The sequence below is a fragment of the Magnolia sinica genome, chromosome 11 (assembly GCF_029962835.1).
Source record: "Magnolia sinica isolate HGM2019 chromosome 11, MsV1, whole genome shotgun sequence".
NCBI lineage: Eukaryota > Viridiplantae > Streptophyta > Magnoliopsida > Magnoliales > Magnoliaceae > Magnolia > Magnolia sinica.
In genome coordinates this window covers 1,908,108-1,932,279 of record NC_080583.1, presented here as the reverse complement: position 1 = coordinate 1,932,279, position 24,172 = coordinate 1,908,108, and the positions used below count along the sequence as shown (strand labels likewise).

Genomic DNA, 24,172 nt, shown 5'->3' with positions numbered 1-24,172 from the left:
GGTTATAACCTCATGATGGATGGTTTGGATTGCACCCATCTGTCACTCTTAACATATGTGGTAGCTTGTGCATTAACTGAATTGTACACACGCATTGCGTTCCGAAGCTCTAGAAAAGAAAGACGATTCTTCCGTTGGTTAGTATATGACAGAGCCATAATCCACTCTCATTGCTTTCACTTAACCATTAATACCTTTAATGAATCTTTATTTTTCTCCCACTTGATTATATTGTGGTACAACTTTCTATCACTTTATTATCAAATTAGGAGGAATAAAGAAGATAAAAGAAAAGATAAAAGAAGAAAATAAAGGGTTGTATACGGATAAAGGAGTACGGACATGAGAAATGCTCACGTCCAATCAGTTGGATGATGATAAGTTACCATCCACTCAGTAGATAATTATCAATATATATATTTTGTGCTGGTGACGTTGAGTATGTTGGGCCCACCTGCAAAAATTAACCCTGACCGTTTATCAAGCGAATGACACTTGTGGGCCCATTCGTGATGTACACATGGAATTCACACTGTGCTTCTGGTCACTGCACATCGCAAGTATCATCCCTTTGAAGGACTCAGGTGGGACAGGTCACAGAGAGCAATGCACTACTTCCCTGAAAACTATATATATTCACCTTTTTTGCCCCACAAATTTTGGAATCGCTCGAGTTCAGGTCTGTCCCTTTATTCTAGTGGGGGTGAACCTGATTGCTGTCTGGATGACATATACATCACATGGTGGACCCCAGATTCCATCCATAAGTTTCCATGGTGGGTGGTCTCCTCTCCCATGTTTTCCATTGTTCCCTTTAGTGTGGCACACCTGAGTGATAGATTGGGATGGGTTTTGGGTATAATGGATGGGTTAAATGACACTTGCACATCATGGTGGACCCTACACACCTTGAATTTATGGTAATTACCATAGGTTGGAACATACGTGATGAAGGACGTGATGAGGCTGATCATCGTCTTCCTTAGGGATAACTACTCCGAATTACGGAGCTTCTTTAGACTCTTTACAGAGATTCTTCAAATCCACGAGAGATAAAAATAGAAATAATTTTTAATAATATGAGATAAATAAATAAATAAACAAAGTTACAATCCTTTAAATAGTTAACTCAAACCTAGGACTCCAACTCAAACTCCCTAAAACATAGTAAACTTAATATTTATAGACGAGTCATGATTCCTACTAGACTTCTTGGTTTTCAGCCAGAAATAATAAGTGTCCAATTTGGCCTAACTACATTATTCTCCTAATTTTTTGAAGCCATTTTCATGTAGAGCAAACCCCTAGAGCTCAAAGGATCAAAAGTTATGATCAAATTTAAATTTATTATTTATAGTATAAAAACGGAAAGAAAATAGACTTTCAACCATCCATTTGATGAAATCTCGCAAATCCTGGGCAACCCGACATAGCAAGGTTGGTTGGCTAAAGTGGCTTTCCTACCCAAAATCATATATGATATGTTGAAAAACTCATTCCGGTTTGCAAGATATAATTGTTTTAAGGTTATAACAGTCTTGATCACCTCCGCCTTTGATCGGACCTTCTCTGGTCCATCTTGGCCATGAAAGTGTCCTGACCCACTCTACATCAATACGCTATCATTAACAGAAATATACATCTTCATCACCATGACACTATTACATCATAGAATATTGTTATTAAACAATATTTTATTTATTATTAATTTAAATGAGGGAGCCGTGTCTACACCCATTGAGACTAAAAATAAAAATAAAAATGCATACATCATCCCTACTTATGGGTGTAGTGAAAGCAACTGGACAATTGCATGATGGGTGTACTGACAGCATCTCCTTACCGTAGACCACACGTTATCAGAATGTGTGAAGAAAATTGTTGCTGTTGAGATCATCATACATACCAACCTTTTTGTTTAAAATTATCTTGTCATCAACGAAAGAAGATAGTTGTCCACCCTTTCACATTGAGTTAAAAAGAATGAGATACGAGTGATCCATTGCTCTTTGACCAATATAGGTTACAGTTTTGCTAGTTGAGTCAGACCACTTGGTCAATCCAATCATCCAATCTTGGCTGTCCAACAGATCCAGCACAGAGTTAGTGGGCCACATTATAAAAATCACATCCATTGTACGATTCTAACAGTTTGATCAATTGTCTATGGGATAAACAGTCAAGATCGTTTATTGGGCCCTTCATGGATCGTTCATTGTTTTTAAAGAATTTATTTTTCTGACTAATCATCTTATCTGTGGCCTTGTAAATGGATGGTTACCAAAAAAAGGCCGGCTAGTGGATGGGTCTGATCATCTGATCAGTGTGATTTTTGCATTCTAACCCATGAAATGTAAGCCCATGATTGGGAACCGAGCTGTTGATTTGAGGGCTCCCATCATGGATAGATCATGCCCCAAAATCTACCAAATTAGAAGATCCCCATGTTCAATCTCTGATCTTATTCTCCATTGAATTGCACAAACCAATCACAGATGCCACATCTACAGATTAGTACCTTCATAAGGATCATCGAGCTTCACCTATTATTATTATTATTATTATCATTATCATCATATATTATTATTATCACACAGTAGCAGTGAAAAACAGGCCATAACATTTTCATTTCAGGAGGGTCTTAACAATGGATTTGACATTAAGCTTCTTGAGGTCCGTGTAAGACTGCCCACAGCCAACGAACATTACAGGTGCTCCAGAAATGTATACCATGGAAAGTGCGGCCCCAACCTGTAAAAGAGTTCAGTAAACATCCAGTGGACTGAAAATGCATCTGATGTTAAGCAAAGCTCTTAAAACCTACAATGAAATACCTTGTCATCAATAGTATCAAACTTTGTGAGCAAGATGCCATCGATCAATCTAGCATTAGGTGAATTTGACAGGTCCGCTAATTTCTGTACAAGGTAAGAAAATTGCTCAATCCACACATGTTAGCTAAAGAAATCATTAAAAAGAACAGTGAGGGGAAAAATCTCATCAATCTGAAACATGATCTAAGTCAAATCGACAAGATGCACACACAAGTACAAGAAACTTGCAGCAAATACTAAACCTGATCAAACTTTGATAATTGATCCACAGCATCATTTCCCACCAGCGCCTCTCCAACAAAAAGAACCAGATCTGGGTTGTTCATATAAATGAGCTTGGAAAGTGCTCTCATCAGTGGTTCATTGTCCTGAAATGTAACATTCAATTACGCAACTGAGTATACAAATGCACACTAGTGAAGAAATGAAAGACTGATGGAAGATACTCCAACTACCAAAAGAGCAAAAGAGAAGGAAAACAAATTAACCCCAAAGATATATTAGATAACAGTTACCTGCATCCGCCCAGCTGTATCTACAAGAACAACATCTGATTTATTGCGAGTAGCCTCTTGGATAGCTTCCTTTGCTACAATTGCTGGATCTTTTTCGTACCCTTTCTCAAATATAGGAATCTGAAAAGTAGTTTCAACAACAGTTGATCAGCTCAGAGAAACATCACTTTTTCTATTCATTTAAAGGCTTGATATGATTCGAGAACAATCATGTAACCGGCTCTCTCCTATTTTACAGAAATGAGACGAAGAGTTAAAAAATTTAAAAAAACAAACAAACAAGCTATCGCATGCCTATGAACAGCACACCAGCAACTACAAGCAGACTGTAAAATTGATGCGGACATCAGTGGTGCACCATTTAGAGTGCACCAAAGGAGGAGGTGTTGCCAACAGAGTATCGAAATGGAGGAGTTGATGTGAATGGACATTAGGTCCATCGGACCCATTTTCTGACGCGCTACCAATGCAAGAGCGGCATGACCGCACCTTAACCATAAATCCATGGGTTGGATTTCATACCCTACCACACAGGTGTTTTAGGGCAAGTTTGGCCGGACGGATCCCATGGGATTAGGAGGGATGGGATGGTAAAATCCCAGGATATGCCAAACGAGCCAAACAGACCCAGTGAACTTGTCCTGGGATATAGCAAACCCATGGATCTTTTACCAATCCACTGACATCACCATCATTACCTTAAAATTGATTCCATCCCTCCTAATCCCGTCCAATCGTGCCTGGGGCGTGTTTGGTTGGACGGATTGGAAGGGATTGGAAGGTAAAATCCCGGGCGTGCTAAACAAACTCGGTGAACTTGTTCCGGGATATAGCAATCCCTTGGATCTTAAACCTATCCACTAACACTACTATCATTACCTTAAAATCCGTCCCATCCCTCCTAATCCCATGGAATTCGTCCGGCCGTTTGGCCCTTAGTTTTAGGCATTTTTGTTCTTTTCCTTATTTCAGAGGCTTTATTGCACTTTCTTTACTTTTCGTCTTTTTTTAATTATTTTTCTTATTTTTAGGGGCTTTAGTGCACTTTTACTGTTTCCATAGCTTAAATATATGTTGTAAGAAACTCTATTTTCATTATTATTGAATGAATAGAAATTTATCTCTTTTCTTCCTCTTTATTCAAGAGATTAGGGTTTCACGATTGACCCTTGGGCGTTGAGGATTTCACCCCGATTTCGGGTTTCCTTCTTTCTAGATCTTCGAGGTGCAGGAAAAGGTAAGAATCATCATCATTCTTTTCTTTTGACGACAAAAGGACCTATACTTTCTTCATCTTGAACCCTTCATTCCTTACCCCTTTCGTTCCTCTCTGGATATCCCCTTTCTAGTTTGAACGGAAAAGAGGGATAGTTAGTCAGTAGAATCAGATCCAAACTTGACTGTGGACTGACTTATGCTAGATCTGGGATATTCTCATATCCCTAGGTCCTCCATTTTTACTGTTTACGCGATTTTATGCTAAGGGGCATGATCCTGACGAAATGACCTCATCTTTGTTTTTGAAGTTTACCTAATCCCTTTGATTAGAAAGGGTTAGTTAATTGGTGCATTTATTTGAACATTCTTTAACCTGATTATACATGCATCTAGGATTAGGTCATCACATGTCCCTGCACCAAAAATCCATTTTGAATTCTATATCATTGAATAAAAAGGACCTTAGGGCCCACTCATTCCTGGAAAGCATATTGCAGTTCTTCAAAGACTGTTTATATTCCTTTCAGCTGAACAGGGTGGATGCAGCAAACAGCATTTTTATTTTATTTTATTTTATTTTATTATTATTTCTTTCTTTATTTCTTTTTAACGACCAAGAACAACATCCAATTACTTTTTTGGTAAAAAGCTTCACCAAAGCAAAATATAAGAAAATAGCAAGGAATGGAAAACTGCTATCCCTGTTGGTCAATTATAACCAGAATGGAGATCTCTTTTCCCTACAATCAGGATCTTGCAAGGAAAACTTAGAAGCCTAATGCATTGAATCCTAACTCATGGCTTTGAGATGCCCAAACTCTGGGTGGAGGGCCTCTCCAGAAACAGCCCTACAACCTCACGAGGAATGAGCTACAACTGGCACATCATACCTGGAGCCTGCGTGCATGAGTTCGGAGCTGCTCTACTGCACCTGACCGAAATGTATCACAAGCAGCCATCATAACACTGATATTATGCTGCAAAAGCCAGTATGCAACCTGCAGGGTGGTATTTGATAAATAAAATTAGTTTCCAGAGTGTGAGTGCAGTTCCACTTGATCAGAACGATATTATCATCACACATGCCTTCAAATACATAAACACAACTGAAAGAAAACGATCATAACCTTGGCTAGATTGGTGGACTTTCCAACTCCATTGACACCAACAAAGACAACGACATATGGTTTTCCTTGCTCCTTAGCAGCATGGACATCCCTCAAGATGTCAATAGATCGTCTTGGAGTTAAAATACGAAGTAAAGCCTCCTCCATTGCCGTCTGCAGTCTTTACGTGTTAACGAAGCTTTCCAAAATGGTAATAAGAAAGGAAACTCAAGCAGCCAATATTTGCAAAATGGCAAGAAAATTTCTTATAAAGAAACAAGTTCACAAACCTGAACTGTTGAAGAAATCCTTGTGAAAGAACCCAACTTTTTACCTTCAAGACTAGCTGCTACCGACTCACAAAGCTTCTCAGCTATTTCCTCGGCCTGTGAATACAGTGATGAAATGCTTAACATGCTAGATATGCTAAAATGAATATTTATATAGTGGATGCATAAACATACCACATTTTTTGTCATAAGCCTATCCTTTAGAGCTTTTAGAGCAGGTTCTAGGTCTGACTTCTCCAAAATTGCATTCCCTGCAATGCTGAAAAATTGCAAGAAGCTTGCTGTTACTACAAGCATCACACCATCAAAATGCATGGAAAATGTAGAATGCTCAAAGTGATCTGCATAAACATGCACACGGGTGTTTGCATGTTTGGACCCATATTCTATGTTTTTTTTTTTTAAAAAACGATGATGAATTTATTAAAAGGCCACAACCAAAATTACAGAATACAAAATCTAAAAAGGAAAGTTACAACTGGGCCCAATTATTGGGGAACTGCTCAATCATCTTTGATGCATACACCCACTCCTTAATAATAGATTTCGCTTTTTGAAAGATCACCAAAACATTCATTTGCTGACTTTTAAAGTAGCGATCATTCCTTTCTAACCAGAGTCACCAGAGACCTGCTAATAGGGACATGCGCCAAACATATTTCCCAACCTTTCCTTTTCCCACACAAAGAAACTACCAATCGAGCTCGGAACCACCCAATCAACTCCGAACAATTTAAAGAAGCCATCTGACATACTTTTTGCAAAGGAGCAATGAAGGAAAAGATGGTCCATCGATCCCGCAGCTTTGATAGCACATAATACACACATTCGAAAGGATCATCTTTTTCTTTTTGAAGGTTGGTTATCCACCGTTAGAAGCTTCTTGCAACCCACTAACCATGCAAATGCCGCCACCTTAGGATGGGCACCATATCGCCAATAGGAGCTGTCAAACTTTTCTCTTCTCAAAAGATTCCTCCACTCAAAACCTAATAAAGAGATTTCACTGAAAATTTTCCTGACTTTTCGTAAAACCAATTCATGGAGCCTTTTTCTGAAAGTGATGGCTGCACTTTGGATAATAGCTGAAGCAATCTAAGAAAGTTCATTTATCTCTTCATTCTCCAAATGCCTCCTACATGGTGGGGCCCAAATGACCTGCTCCCCATGCATTGAGAAACATCTGTCAACGCTCAATCCCCTGTCCAATGCAATTCCCGCTAATTGTGGAAAGATGTCAATTAGCTTTTGGTCCCCCCATGCAAATATCTTCCCAAAACCTTGTCTCTCCCATCTCTCAAATGGAACCCTATCCCTCCCCACACTATCCTTTCCAATTATGCCACCATTCACCAAAGATATGAAGACCTATACAGGGAAGATGATCTTGTCCATGGACCCATGTTTTATGTTATCCTAATTATATTTGTTAGTTACGGTTCTCTGAGTTGCAATGGACACTTGGATAGTCCAACAAATCGAGTTGGGCCACACTTTGTAGGCCACTGAGCAGAATCATTCCATCTGATTATTCTAATCATCCCATCAATGTCCTACAAAATGGATGGTCAATATCATTTATAGAAATTATGTCCATCAATATGAGCTGTCCATTTGGTGGCCCCCAGGCTGACTTGCTTTTGATTTTTTAGAATCACCTTGATGAAATAATCTTAACCATCCCATCCGTGCTCAGTAGAAGACATCCAACTTTTGGATGGATATTACCATTGGATCAACAAGATCTTTAAGTGGTGGACCATGAAGTGTGGGCAAGACGTAGTGGACTGCCTAGAACAAATAGGTTCTCCATGAGTCAAAATGCAACTTAACACATGATAATTTATTGTGCAATGGAAGGGTAACCATAAAGCACGACATGAGTTGTTTGCTAGCATTTACTCTCTTTTGACTTGGTGCTTTGTCCTACTGTTTTTTAACCATTTTTGAGTTTCAGCCATGGCCAATTTCAAAGATCAGGTAAAACATAAAAGAGGAAGGTTGAAGTCAGGTGGGCAGCTACTCATAAAACTTTTGCCAATCCACCATTTAAAGATGTACCAAATTGCTGGTAATTGACAATTCATTAGTATATATTATAAAACGACACAAAAAGATTGGACCCAAATACATGTGACCCTCTCATCACTCAAGAATCTAGCCAAATTTAGACAAAAAGAAATTTACAAAATCCTGTATTACACAGTTGACAGAAGCAGACAATAATTTATTGCATAACATCCCAATTGCCCAAAAGCTCCAGCTTTGAGCAGCCTTTGAATTCCTGTCTTGCAAACACCTAACTTAGGTGGAGAACCATGACGATGCAAAAGAAATAAGCAACAGAAAGACAAAAAATTCCCATATTAGTGGCTCCTATACTAAACAAGCTCATCTTTCTTTAAGAAGTGTGTATTGCTGTTGATATGTTGTCAGCTGGGGAAATCAACTGGGAGCCAGGGAGCCTTCACTTTGCAGAGGGAAAAATAAAAGGCAATACGATTCAGAAGAAACTCAGGAGTCAGGACTCTCATTATTCTGTACATGCCCTAAATCCTCCAGAGAAAAGATCAACGTCCATGGTGATATAATCATTTCAAACATATAACATACGCCGTAGGCATAACTTGCAACTATTATATTCATCAAAATAACAACTAATGAAGTAAGAAATGTTAATGTTTTAGGAACCCAAATCATGTCTCGGGTTGGGTTATAATGCATGCAAAGGGTCTGGTTATTGATTGGGGCTTTGAATTGATGCTTCATATATGTGTGGAGACATTGATTGTAATTTTTTGTGATTTTGCAAAGGGTGATTTGTTTGTTTTTTTTATTCTTGGGTGGCTGGTTACCCCTGCTGTATAGCTCTTGGGTCTTCAACACTTTGTTTATAAAATTATTGTTCTCTCCCTCAAAAAGAAAGAAAAAAAAAAACTACTGGAGGAAGCAAGCGATGAATTATATAGCTGCAACTTTAAGTTTGGGTCTACAATTTTCACACAGTAATTCTCCGATATGTATCCAAGTCTAGTTATGTTTTGATGAAGTTATAAAGGAAAATTTGGTTACTTATTTTGGGTGGGTAGTTTAATTTGACTTCATTTTTATTTTTGTAATTTAAGTATAGCTATTTATATCATCTGATATTACTTTTTTTTTTTTTTTTTTGAAAGATTATATCATCTGATATTACTATGCCTTGATATGAAGCAAGGCTGGTCCCAAGCCTAGGGTATAAGAGGGTAATGTCAGGTGGCAAGCAGGTTGTAACATTTTGGCCAAGAAATCAAGAGAACTAGGTTCCATTAATCCAACCCCAAAATAGATGTGAGTGGGCTGAGATGAATAGTTTCCTAGTTATTAAGGTTTCCATAATTCTGCAGGCACTTTCATTTGGGAATTATCCAGAGTCTATTATTATTTGAAGGGAATTCAATTTCCTCCAGCATCTTTGCATGAAATGCTTGTGTTTGTTTCTTTTTGAATTTTTTTCTAACATCAGTTAATAGCAGAGCATTTAAGATAACCCCTGAGAGCTAATCTAAGGCCATATTATAAGGCTTTCTCTCGGAAGACCTTACAGCTATGAATTGTTGGGCCATGGATCAATAAGAAATATTGGAACATGGACTGACTTGTAACAACATACTCCTTTTGTGCAACAAGTCAGTACAAGATGGAGAAGTTTTATTGAATGAAGAAGGTACCAGAAGGAGGTCTCGACGTTTTACGATTGAGATGATGATGCGAGTTCCGAAACCAGAGAAAGTTCTTGATTTGAAAGATTCAACACAACAATTCATCAAGAATGATAAGAATGATGGGATTCTAAAAGAAACTACTGACAAGGATTGCTAGAAAGATTATCTGAGGTCAAACAAAGTACCGAGTGAGAGGAAGAGTTCCAGTTAAAGCCAAATCAAGTGAAAGGAAAAGAACATGTCCTGGTGGAACAGAAGGTGAAGACCAACTTGTTTCAGTAGGAAGAAGATCATAGAACTCGTCAAAGCCTAGTATCTTTCCAACCTAAAGAAGAACATTGTTGCAATCAGAAGGTAGGGAATTCATGATTCAGTATCCAATTTCGCACAAGAGTTGAAGGGGACTCCATTCGTGTGACTAATAGAACAAAGGGGTCAAGCCTGAGCCTTGGGGCTAAAGTTTTGTTTTTTTATGAAGTGAGATCTCTTGGAATTGGGCTAAAGATTTTGTTTTTCCCATATTGCTAGAGATGATAACTGCTCCGCTGATGAGTTGCCTGAGGCAGGGGTATCTCATACCTCTCTTTGTTCTGGGAGTTTTACTCCCCCTTTACTAGTTTCTTAATGCATCTTATATTACCTTGACAAGATGAGAGAGAGAGAGAGAGAGAGAGAGAGAGAGAGAGAATAAAATCATGCAAGAGTAGTCCTCTGATATCTACTCAAGCCAAGCTAAAGTTAATATTTAATTTTAAGGTAGTTTCTCATTGTGGTTAGTTTCCTAGTCAGAATAAAGGTTCTCCTAAGATTTTCTTTTCTTTTCTTTTTCATGTGTGTTAGGGACTCAGATTGCGTAGTGTAGCACACAGCACCGTCGTTGGTGCTGTGTGCTACTGGAAAAGCTTTGTAGGCCCCACCATGATGTATGTGTTTATCCACACCGTCCTTCCATTTTGCCAGCTCATTTTAGCGCATGAGCCCAAAACTGAGGCAGATCCAAATCTCGGTGGACCACCCCATAGGGAACAGTGGTGATTGAACTCCCACCATTAAACTTCTTGGGGGCTACAAAAGTTTTGGATCAAGCTTATATGTGTATCTTCCCTTCATCCAGGTTTGTATGACCTAATCAACAGGTTGGATGGCAAATAAACATTACAGTGGGCCCTGGGAATTTTTAATGGTGGCCATTCAATCACCACTGTTTCCTGTGGTGCGGTCCATCTGAGAGTATGATGTGCCTCACTTTTGGGATCATGCCATAAAATGAGCTGGCAAAATGGATGGACGGCGTGGATAAAATACATACATCATGGTGGGGCCCACAGTAGCAAACAGTACCAACATTGGTGCAGCCCAAAGCACTATGCAATCTGAGTTCATCTGTTAGGCATTGAAATAGCTTTTGCCGAATAACAGAATTTTATTAACAAAATGAGCAAAATGCAACATAGGGAAGTAGAGGTAGCAAATTGCCAGTGATGAGCGACCTTGTTATCTGATCAGGAAACCTTTTCTTAATAGAATTTCAGAAAAGCAATAGGGTACATAGGAAAGGGAGAGGTAACAAATTGCCAGTGATGAGTGACATACATCATGCCATAAAATGAGCTGGCAAAATGGATGGATGGCATGGATAAAATACATACATCATGGTGGGGCCCACAGTAGCAAACAGTACCAACATTGGTGCAGCCCAAAGCACTACGCAATCTGAGTTCATCTGTTAGGCATTGAAATAGCTTTTGCCAAATAACAGAATTTTATTAACAAAATGAGCAAAATGCAACATAGGGAAGTAGAGGTAGCAAATTGCCAGTGATGAGCGACATTGTTATCTGATCAGGAAACCTTTTCTTAATAGAATTTCAGAAAAGCAATAGGGTACATAGGAAAGGGAGAGGTAACAAATTGCCAGTGATGAGTGACCTTTTTTATCTTGTTGGAGACAAAATAGCTCTTTATGAATAACAAAATTTTAGAAGAGCAATAGGATACATAGGAAAGGGAGAGGTAGCAGATCAATGAGTGACCCTCTTGCACTATTTATCTTGCAAGATAATCGGCTACCTGATTAACCTATCGAAAAACATGTTTTTCGAAATAGAAAGATGCATATACAATATTCGTCAAGCTGGATATAGGAAGATCAATAGAGAAACTGGCTGACAAACACTTAAACATATACTTGCTCCGGAGTGTTATCTAAGCCAGTCTTTGACTATTTGGATATAATTCAGTTAGTTTTGGCACCTCAAATTCTACCATTGAAAATTTTTCTCCCAATCACAGACCCAAAGGTACCAGCATTTCAGAAATTCTGCAAGTCAGGTGACAAGGCAGTAAACTTTGAATGAATGTATGCAAAAAGTTCCATGGGAGGAATTTATTTACCTCTGGAACATCGATGAGAACCATCCTTTCTTCTTTGCATCAGGCTTGGTGTTCTTCTCCACTTCCTCCTCTTCATCGCTCTCACTTTCACTGCTAATGACCTCTTCCCTATCCATCATGCTTTCTCCTTGATCAGCTGCCACAATTGCTACATTCTCATCTCCTTTCTCATCTACAGGATCTGTAAAATCCAGTTTCGACTCTTGTGGCGAATCATCCCAAACTCTATTTTTCTTTGTTAGCTTTTTCTTTGGCTCCACCTTGGCGGGAGCCTTACTAACTGTTGTATCTGTTTTCTTCCCCGCTTTCGACCGCAACTTCTGAAGCTTACTTACATCAAAAGCCCCGACCTCTGAGCTACCATTCTCTTTACTCTTAACAACATCAGCCGCACGAGATCCTTTGATCCTGGCTTCATGTCCGTTAGAATAATTACCATTCTCTAATCCATGGCCCTTTGCTGAATCGTCATCTGAGCCGTCCTTGCCGGATCCACCACTGCTCTTTTGCTTCACACCGCCCTGTGATCCGGCCTTCTTGACTGCGATCTGCTTCACGGGCCTTGCCGCCTGCTTTGACTTCCTCATCTCTTCCGCCCTAGCCTCTGCCTCCTTCTGCAACTGCCGGAAGACGTCATCGAAATCATCATAAGCCGTACGCTTCGGATCGTAGATCTGTGAAAACTCATGCTTCACCATGGAGAGAAGATCGTCGACATAGAGGAGATGGAGTATCCTTTGATAAACGGCGACGAAGATGAGACCGAGATTGTTGTGGAAGGTCCATTTGAGAGTGTACGCAGCACCGGGGGCGTCGTAATTGTACGAAGTGTTGCCGGATCGCTCCTCCAAGAGGCAGGACCGGATCAAGGTGTCGATCGGGGACCCTTTAAGGGCATTTCCGAGCGCCTTGCATGTCCAAAGGATCAAACCACCCCGCGTAAATATCAGCAATTGCTCCAACATCTCTGAAAAGAATCCCCCCAAAATCAGATCTCGAAAGAGATTGAGGGCTTTGAAAGCCAAAAATCACCGAAAAGATTCTTAATATATATATATATATATATATATATAAAAGAAGAAGAAGAAGAAGAAAAAGAAGAAAATATCAGCAATTTCTCAAACCAAATCCAGTGAATTGAAATTCAACAACAGCAATGATGAAAGGGGGAATTGCAAAATAGATTCAGATGCGTATTCAATCAAAGAGATTGGAATACGATTCTAAGATTAAAATAAAGACGAATTACCGGAAAAGAAAAGGAGAATTGAAATCGATCAAACCCTAATAGCTCCAAAAATCGTAAAGGAAAGGAAGCGAAAAACTTAGAATTACCTGGAACATGGAACACAACCACAACTAGTCTACTGAAATGAAAAGATATCAAATATATATATATATATATATATATATATATATATATATATATATATATATATATATATATATATATAGATATATAAGGGGAGAGAGAGAAATTGTCTTCGCTGAATACGACTAGACGCTCATTGCGACCGGCTCTACGGATGGTCATGGTTGGTGGACGCGAATTGCTTGGTGCCTGTAACATGTGGGACCGGCTCAACCTGTTACTTGTGTAAAATGTAAGAGAGTAACAGGTGACTTTCTTACAGTTTGTGTTTGGGGGAGAAATGTTACAGGTAACAAAGTCTCAACCTGTAACTTTCTATCAGGTAAGATTGCAATAAATGTAACAGAGGAATTAGGTGTTTTTCAAGTCACAGGTTACTTTGTTACAGGCAACGGCTATCCATTTCGAATTTGGGAGAGGGTGGTGGAAACGCAGCTGCATTGAAAGTGCACCTACCTGCTCTGACCCAACGTCTCCTTCTTCCTCTCCCAGCGTCTCCTTCCCTCTCTCTCTCTCTCAGCGTCTCCTTCCGTCTCTCTGCTCTGGCAAGGGAAGCCCTAACCCTTACTGTTTTTCTTTTTTTCTTTTTTACTCTCCTTCATTTTTTTTCTTTTGCGTAAGTGCGGAACGGACGCGGATCAGACACTTAGCGAGTTGGCTACCGAAGTGACGTCACCAAGTTCTGTGGGCCCCACTATGATGTATGTGTTATATCCACACCGTCCATCCATTTTTAGATATAATGGACCCCACTAAAGAGAACAGTGGGGAGAGTGATTTCCACCGTTGAAACTATCCTAAGGCCCATCTTAATGTTTAATTGAAATTCAAACTGTTCAAAAGTAAAAAAAGACATGAAATAAGGGAAAACACAAATATCTAGTGGGCGTCACAGTCCCACTGTTTTCTGTGCTGGGTCCACTGGAGCTTTGGATTTAACTGGTTCTTTGGATATTGCCCTAATCTCTCCAAATCGATGGAAGGTGTAGATACAAAACATACATCATGGTAGGCCCACCGAACTTGCTGAAGTCACCTCAATCTGTCAGTAGCTTGCGGAACGGGGCTGTCTGGCGGGGGCGGTTTCGGATGCCTAACTCTGGGGCGACAGCGATGTACTTTCCTTACATCCACACCGTCCATCCGTATTGAAAGCTCATTTTAGGTTATGGTCCAAATAATGAAGCTGATCTAAATATCAAGTGGGCCACACCACAGGAAACAATCTTAACTAAATTCCTACTATTAAAAACATCACGGATGCACTCACTAGGCTTAGCCTTCTAAGTAAACTCTATGAGGTCAACCATGATTCATATATTTTATCCACTCCGTCCATCCATTTTCCAGGATAATTTTAGGGGTTGAGCCCAAAAATGAATCATATACAATTTTCAAATGGACCACACCACACGAAACAGTTGACTTGAACTTCTACCATTGAAAATTTCTCAGGGCCACACAAGTTTTGGATCAAGCTTATATTTTTGTTTTCTGTTCATCCATGTCTGTATAATCTTATAAACAGGTTGGATGACAAATAAACATTATTGTGGAGCCTAGAAAGGTTTCACCGGTGGAAATCATTATCCTAACTGTCCTGTGGTATGATCCACTTCCTCTTTGTATATGCTTCAATTTTGGGCTCAACCCGATTAAATTAGATGGAAAAATGGATGGATGGTGTGGATAGACCACATACATTCAAGGTGAGCCTAATTGAGTTTACTCAGCATGATAAGAGCATACTGAGTAACTCAATATGCAATCTGATGTCCCATCCAACATATGGACAACGAAATAAGATCTCTTATCATATTAAGTAAACTCAATTGGGCCCATGATGAATGTATATTATTTATCCATTTCGTCCATTCATATTTCCAACTTATTTAAAGGGTTAAGACCAAAATTTAAGTAAATCCTGAGCTCAAGTGGATCATGCCACAGGAAATAATGGGAATAATGATTTCCACTATCGAAACTTTGCTAGGCCCCACAGTGATGTTTATTTGTCATCCAACATCTTCATAAGATCATACAAACATGGATGAAAGGAAAAATCAAATATAAGCTTGATCCAAAACTTTTGTGGCCCCCAAGAATTTTTCAACGGTAGAAGTTCAATTCACACTGCTTCTAGTGGTGTGGTTCATTTGATTTTAGGATATTCTTCATTTTTGGGATCAAGATTTAAAATTATATGATAAAATGGATGGACGGATTGGATATACTACATAAATCATGGTGAGCCTTAAAGAGTTTACTCAGTACTCAATCTGCTTCCATTGATAAGGTTTACGTGAATTCTCATCCAAATGTCCCCATAAATCTAGTCCTTTAATCACAGTCTAAACAAAATTTGCCCAAGTATAATTTGTACAATTCAATGCAAAATCAGTTTTTATATCCGAGTTCGAATCTACGTCAACACCCGGCACAATGTAAATTAAGATTGTAGAAATCCACGTGGGTCATTCTCATGTATAGGCCTATTCTATTATACGCATGTGTAGTTGTGTTGTTGTTCTGGAGTGTTTATGGAACTTAGTTTGCATTGTAATTATCCTTTTAATAAAAGCAATATGGAAGAGGCAAAACCCTAAGTTTGTTTCCTCCCATTCTCTCTCTAACTCATGTATCCACCTTCTCCCCTCTCTTCTATCATTCTCCTCTTCTTTCTCTCGTTCTTCTTGCTTCTCTTCTATGCACCACACGCTGATCCTAATGTCCATTGGGACCTTTTACATGATATCAGAACATTGATACTTCGTGTAATCAAGTTTGCTTAGATGCGAAGATGTGATTGTTTGAAGCCTCCACATCTTGTCATTATGATTGGTTGATCAGATCTACTCGTTTCTTTCGCCCTTTCAGAACCAGTTGGGTTTTGAGGCATCCAATGTGGTAAGACGTGGTGGTTATCTTTTTTACCTTTTTTTTTTTGGTTGGCTAGATCAATTGGATCCAAAGACCAGTCATGCAGATGAGCAATACCTTTGGAAGAGCACTATTGTAGACGCGGCCTCATTTGGCTCCACCTAAAGTTGTACTGTAACACCCCGTATTTTGTAATGCTCGGGTATTACCGTTAAAACTAACTTAGCATGAACGTATGTGGGAACACAAATAGCATCCGCCAAATCTTCATAGATCGTGAAAATAATCTGTGTGGCCCACTTACATATTTAAAAATAATCTAATCTTTCTTATTAAACCCTACAGTAAATAAAAGGCGTTGGTCGAGATGCAGACCACGATAAATAACTTAGAAAAATAATAAAGATAATAACAATGCTAGTAATTGAACATTTAATAAAACCAGGAGATGATAATCCTAATAACCTATAGAGTGACCCACAACACGAATTTACATAAACACACACACACACACACACACACATATTTATATATAAATATACAATGTAGTAATAATGAAATAAAATAAAATTAATATGTGGATGGTAGGACATACAAAAGGTCCATTGGAACCTTCTGACCGTTTATGGTCAGATTGGGATCGATTCGACCATCGGATAGATAAAATCGGCACCCAAGGGCCTTGATTCAGTTAGCACGGCCCACCTAGGATCTGGAACTGCCTGAATTCCAGTCAGAGGACCTGATTAGGGCCTCCTAGAGTGAATGGATGGTGTTGATTGGTCGCAACATCATGATGGACCCCACACAAAGGGTGCGTGTGCACCTTAGCCAATGTGTTGGATGTGCACCGTACCAACAGGAGAGGTTAGAGCTCCTTTGACTGAAAATTTCCTTAAGAAGAGAAGTTCTCTCTCTCTCTTCGTTCGAGACAGCTGACGGACAGTGTCCGTTTTCAACCCATCATGGCCGACAAATGGGGACCCACCTTGATGATCCAGACCATCCATTGTGCGCGCAGCATGGGCCTGACCAGAACCATACACTCGTGCAATCCCCTGCACATGTGTGTTCACACAACAACCGGCACAAGTAGGACCCGAAAGCACATAACTTCCGAAAATGGAAACATTTCTCACCACCAGCTAGGAGATCCGTGTGAGGTGGGATTCTCCAATCCCAGCCTTTCATTTAGGAGAGATCACGGCCGTCCGATTTTCTTAGGGCGTTCCAACTGAAACCAAGGCCGGTTTTCAATCCCTACCCACTGTTTTGAGGGACGGTTTCCACCAAATCAGATCTGGTTCGTTTACTATTAAACGAACGGCTCTGTGAGGCTAGGGTTAGTGAATAATAGAAGTTGGATCGAGCAACAGGAGCTCGCCCTCCATTCTGGCAGCCGTGACTCAAAAAACGACCGTTCTCTTCTCATTCCAAACCCACCGCCCAAGCTATCCTAAAGCTTTGAAAAAGCTTATCCTTAAGCTTCCTAGAGCCCATATGAATCGTCGCATGTGGTCGGATTGAAGAAGGAGGCAGTGTGTGGGAGTCTGCCATGGACGTCGATCGTCTTCCTCAGCCAAACTGTGCTGAGTTCGGCTCAAGTTAGGACAAATCCAACCGTCCAAACGGTTCCGTTGGATCTACAGCAACTAAAAGATAGTAAGCAGAGAGATGCAGGGAGGAAAGAGAGGAAAGAAATAAGAGAGAAGAGAGAGTGAGAGTTCGGACTCGGGCCGATTTCGGACTAAGATGGGTCCAGTCCAGGCCAGCAATGGGCTCGGGTTCTTGCAGCAGTAAGAGAGAGGAAAAGAAAGGGGGAAATGAGAAAAGAGGGGAAATAGATAAGGAAGGGATGGGTGCGTTGCTCGAATCGAGTCGTCGACTCACTGATTCGACCCAGTCGAGTTGCAGGACTGGTTCGGGCTAGAGGCCCTGCTGGATTCCAGCAGAGCGGCAGAAGAAGGAAGATAAGAGAAGGAAAGAGAGAAGAAGTGGGAGGAGGAGAGAGAGGGTGAGACGGGCCTGAGTTTTGGGCTGACTCGTTACCGAGTCAACTAGGTCGAGTTTGGCCTGAGTGGGCCATTTCAGTTGGGTTGGGTCTGGTTTAACCCAGCCAGCTTGCTGGACCTCAGATTTTAAAGGAAGATAGGGTGAGAGAAAGAGGAAGGAAGAAAAGAGAAAGAAAAGAAAGAAAAGAGAAAGAAGGAAGAAGTGTGGGTTGAGCTGAATCAACCCGGTTTGGGATCGAGTTATATGGGCCGAGTCGAGCATGGGTCCTCAGTTTTATACTCAAGGAAATGGAGAAAACAACATACTCGTTTAATGAGAAGAACTTACTCGAGAAAGGAGGAAAACCAACCCACTCGACTCTAACTGAGTCGACTCGCCGTTGAGTCAACTTACATGGGTCAACTTTCTCTCCTAGCCTAAATTATTTAATTCACTATTATCATTGGTGTTATTACAACTATTGCGGTTATTAAATGTGATTAGCCACTAGAAGGTTATTTGTGCTAGTACTAGTTACTATAAAACTACAACGGTTGGATGTTAAATATTAGTATTTATTCCTAAACAATTCCATTTATAATAGATCACACAATCTATTATTAGTTTACCACTATTCTATGAGGATTGATAACCTTAGGTACGATTAACCATTGGTAAAGTATTTGTGCTCAACCTAGTTATCATAAACAAGTTTTAGTAAGATTTCATGTAACTCTCTTAAACATCATTCTTAATGGTAGATCATAATATCTATTACTGTGACTAAATCCATTATGGATAACTATTATTATTAGTATTATCATTAGAAAATATTTATCGTTCTCCTTGTCGGATTAGTATAATCCTTGTTGATATGATTATAAGTATAAATCCTTATTATATTGGTGTTGGTAAGGAAATCTTATTACTTGCCCTATTAATCGTTACAAGAATAACGGATAATATCGGTATGTTTATATATGAACTTGTGCACCTTCATCATTTATACGGATGGATTGATACTCTTACTATGAATATTATTTGACCCATTGTACAATAATAATAATAATGATAATAACATTAATAATAATAAGTTAGGATTCAAATCCTAAAATCTAAGTATGGGGCTAGACCCTAAGATAAAACCCTAAAACCCTAAAAGATCACCCTAAGATATGATCTTAAACCCTAGGTGGTATGTAGGACTCGGATCTAATTGTACATCCTAATTTATGGTAGGATTTGATTTTAAGGGGACGTGCATTTCCTAGCAATGCTGGTAGGCGAAGCAAACTATAAGATGATGATTCTTCCCCTTGAGCTTTTCATTTTCCCATTAGCTTAACTTATAGTTTTTATTTCAATTTATAATTGATATCTCCATTTTATAATCATATGTGTTAATTGTTGGAATTGAATTGCTACATTACATGCTAAATATTATCTTGCATATTTATTCATGCTATTGGATTACTTGTGGATTGCTTCTGCGATTTAAACGGGTACATTAGTGGGAAACCGCCACTTATAATGTACACTCATACTTGGGATGTAACCCGACTGGTTGTGATTATAATGGACATTCGACTTAGTGGTTATTGAATGATTAGTTTAAATCGACCATTGATGTAGGCCTACCATCTAGGGTTGCTGTGTTAAGTGGTTTTCAAGAATGGTCTTTATCGCATGGTTTGGATACTCGCCCTATGTGGCCTATTTTGACATTTGCCCTATGTGGCTCAGTTTTGGTATTTGCCCTATGTGGCTCGACGTACCATTTCTATACGATCATGCGATGGTAAGCCCTATATACTGTAATATGATTGGTCATTAGTTGACGGGTTTCCATTAAACATCATAAGGTGGTAGTCTCATGAGCCGGGGATGGTGGTCATGGGACACTATGCCTGAGCTGTCAGCCTACGCTGGGCTCTGAGCTCCCTGTAGTGACCTTTGAGCTTATTAAACATGCTGGTTGTAAATGGATTAATAATGGTTTGGCTAATCATGCATACATGGCACAGACCAGCATCTATTGTTATCGCACGTGATGTACGTATTGTTTCGACTGGATGATGTTTCTCAGGTTCGATGATTGCATGGGTGACGAGCCCACTGTCCGCACGGATGAGCATTCCTGGAGCGATGATTGCATACTTTATGCATCCATGCATCCAATAAGACTTGCATTATATATTATTTTGTATGTTTTGATTTATAACTATGCTTACCTAATGTGGCGGTGTGTAATCTTGAGGGGAGTTCACACTGAGTTGGTCACTCATCTATCAAATATATAACCGTACAGGTAGTACAAGCGGCTCGGATGATATTCACATTCATGTTAATGGGGAGCAGGCTTTGGTTGACAAGGATGCATGATTGTATTTGCTAAGGGCTTCTACAGGATTTCACAACTCAAGCTTGTTGTAATTTACTTTGTTTCACATGTAATGTTATTTCATTTTGTATTGTAAGAATGATGACATTGGTTTGTATAAGTCATTATGGGCAACCTCTTATATATTCTAAATGAAATTGAAATTTTTCTTTATGGTTACTTGTCCATTCTATGCTCATTTGTTTACTCTGATAAAAGAAAAAAATATACTTGAATTTGACCATCTTTTAAGGTTAACACTTGGATTTTTGGGAAACGAGTTATATACTCGGGTCCTGAAAAGTTGAGGCATTACATGTACACAAGTAGAGTTAGCTCGGTCAGCTCGCTCGATTCGACACGAAAAAAATTGACTCGCCTTGACTCGAATTTGGAATCTGCGTCGTATTTGGATTGACATCCTAAAATAATCTAAAGAAACTGATGTATGGAGTGTGAAATCTACTTCGTCGTATATGTATATGTTTGCATATATATATGTGTGTGTGTGTGTGTGTGTGTGTGTGTGTGTGTTCATGTCTATGTGTGTGCATATGTAGTATGAGTGTATATGTATACATGCATATAGACATACACATACATATACATATACATATATACATATATACATGTATACATGTATACATACATATATATATACACATATACATACACACATATACATATAAATAAACACACACACACACGCACATATATATATATATATATAAATATACTTATACACATATACATATAAATATACATATACATACATACATACATATATATACACACACACACATATACATATACATACGCATACACCCAAATCCTCTAAGTATAGCGTAAAACACCTAAGTATATAAGACCCAGCATGTATAAAAGCTTTTGTTTAGATTTATGGTCTATAATAAAAATAATGTTTCTCACATAATGACTAGTTTAACTTTAAAATCAGTCCAACTAGTTATCTAAATGGGCTCAATAAAATTACATACTTTTATCCAAACTTTTCTACGTGACAATTTAATTCTTTAACAATTCTATACTCTAAACTCCGGTTGCAGTGAATATAAAATATCTTACCTGTAACTAACTTACAGGTTATCCAAATACAGAAACTAAGTTACTTGTAAGTTAGTTACAACTTACACCCAAATAGAATTACCTATAACTTTCTTTCACGTGTAAGTAAGTTACTTGTAACTTACAACTTAAAAAACTTATATGCATCCAAACACAACCTAAGATTAAAATAAAGACGAATTACTGGAAAAGAAGAGGAGAATTGAAATCGATCAAACCCTAATAGCTCCAAAAATCATAAAGGAAATGAAGCGAAAATACCAGTCTTTCTCCAACGCTGAGAAACTAAAAAGTCAAAATCAAAATCAAAATCAAAGAAAGATCATCTATATATATATATATATATATATATATATATATATATATATATATATATATATATATATATATATATATATATATATATTAGGGGAGAGAGAGAAATTGTCTTCACTGAATACGACTAGATGCGCATTGCGACCAGCTCTACGGATGGTCATGGTTGGTGGACGCAAATTGCTTGGTGTGCCACACTCCACCGACATCAGTGGTGTGTGGACGTCACCAAGTTTTGTGGCCCCACCACGATATATGTGTTATATCCTCACCGTCCATCCAATTTTTCAAATCATTATATGGCATGGTTCTAAAAATGTGGTAGATCCAAATCTTATCTGGACCACACCAAAGAAAGGACTGGGACAATGACATCCACCATTGAAACCTTACTACGGCCCACTATGTGTTTGTTTGCCATCCAACATGTTTACCATGTCATACTTGAACGAAGGGAAAACACAAATATCAACTTGATCCAAAACTTACATGACCTTAATAAGTTTTCAATGGTAGCCATTTAATTACTACTATTTTATTTTCTTTTATGTTTGTGATCCACTTTAGTTGTGGTTTGCCTCATTTTTGTTTCCATGATGTCTTAAAATGATCTCATAAAATGAATGAGCAATGTTGATATAATATAAGTTAAACCCCAACAAACTACATTAAGAGGTAGTGAAATTGGTGCTTTATAATTTATGAGGTACAACGGACCACATCTTGACATTTTAGAAATTAGAGGGAAAGCTTGTAAGTTACGTGGATTCAAATTTTTCAAAAAATATGGATAAGATAAAATCAACTTTCAGTTACTCATTTGTATTAACAGGTAGAGTGATCAATTGGATGTCAAAACTTTAATTTATGGTTGTTCTTTCTACAAAGAAGTTGAATATCTGTTAGTAACGAAAGCATTCAAAAAAGGTATTTAGTTGAGATGAATGATAAATGAATTTGTGCTTTAACATGAGACCATGCTTGTTAATTATGTCAACAAAAGCGCCATCAATTTGGCGAAGAATTCGATTTACCATTTTAGAACTAAGTATATCAATGCTTGTCATCATTTTTATCTGACAAATGCTCGAAGAAGGCGGTCTTACTATCGAGAAGATCCACATGAGCGTAGAATCCGGTGGATGCTTACAAAGGTGGTTCCCGCAGAGAAGTTCCCATTTTGTTCTACTTTTTCTGAATATGACTAATGTTATGATGAAGACGGAGTGTGCGTGAAAAGTGATGACGATGGTGGAAGCTATGTTGGATGCAATTAGATATGGAGCTTTGAGCAATGGTTCATAATGATTAAAGTCATTGTGGAGATTGTTGTCAAATGTCTTCAATATGTACGTGAAACTAGGGCTCGATCAATCGACCACCATAGTTGATCAATTGAATGAGTCATGAATTATACTGATTGGTATCTGGACAATTTTGAACAGTTTTAATTAATCGATCTGTTTAATCGATTGATCAATAATATTTGAAAAATACTTATAAATTGTTTAGACAATTTAGGCTATGTTCGATTGATTGAACATGAGAGCTCGATCGATGAGTGCTCAAGTCATATCAATCAACAGATGCTTAGATCGACGATGTGGGCAAATTTGTACAATTGCATGATTTGTTTTCTATTCTGAGTGATATGCTATATACATGAGTATTATTACGAGATTAGGTTATACCAATCGAAGCTAAAACATTTTTAGGATTTGGAGATGAGAAAATGAGACTTTTCTAAATTGTAAGTGCATCAATTTTTTATACTTTTTATTTTCATAATGATCGTCGTCACTTGCGTTGTGGTTTTTTTTCCATGAGAGTTTCTCCACGTAAAAATCGTGTATTTGTGCATATTTTGTTTGTGTTTGCTTATTGTCGTATGATTCAAATTCGAGATTTGCTTCTGTAATCCCTCAATATCTTTAGGATCCCAAGTTGAGTTAGGTTATCTATCTCCAACTAGGGTTCAGTTAAGTAAGGCTTGACTAAGGTATTTTGTAAAGGTAAAAGTGATCATAGGCATAGCAGCAATTACCGTTGCCACGCCCCAAAATTTGGGTACCCGAGTAGGGCTACT

The 24,172-nt window shown here is 38.5% G+C and overlaps 1 protein-coding gene across 2 annotated transcripts; it reads right to left on the bottom strand.

Annotated features, from left to right (window-relative positions):
• Positions 1-2,515: 2,515 nt before the first annotated feature.
• On the bottom strand, positions 2,516-14,045 carry LOC131218545 (uncharacterized). Of its 2 annotated transcripts, none has more exons than XM_058213146.1 (10): positions 13,890-14,045; positions 12,062-13,028; positions 6,138-6,222; positions 5,964-6,059; positions 5,695-5,847; positions 5,458-5,565; positions 3,350-3,469; positions 3,077-3,202; positions 2,835-2,918; positions 2,516-2,751 (listed from the first exon to the last, which is right to left on the bottom strand). In XM_058213146.1, the coding sequence occupies exons 2-10, from the start codon at positions 13,024-13,026 to the stop codon at positions 2,626-2,628; spliced, it is 1,863 nt and encodes a 620-aa protein (XP_058069129.1). In that variant the 5' UTR covers positions 13,027-13,028; positions 13,890-14,045; the 3' UTR covers positions 2,516-2,625. The 2 variants fall into 2 exon arrangements, with proteins under 2 accessions (XP_058069129.1, XP_058069130.1); XM_058213147.1 differs by lacking the exon at positions 13,890-14,045 and adding an exon at positions 13,311-13,390.
• Positions 14,046-24,172: the final 10,127 nt, after the last annotated feature.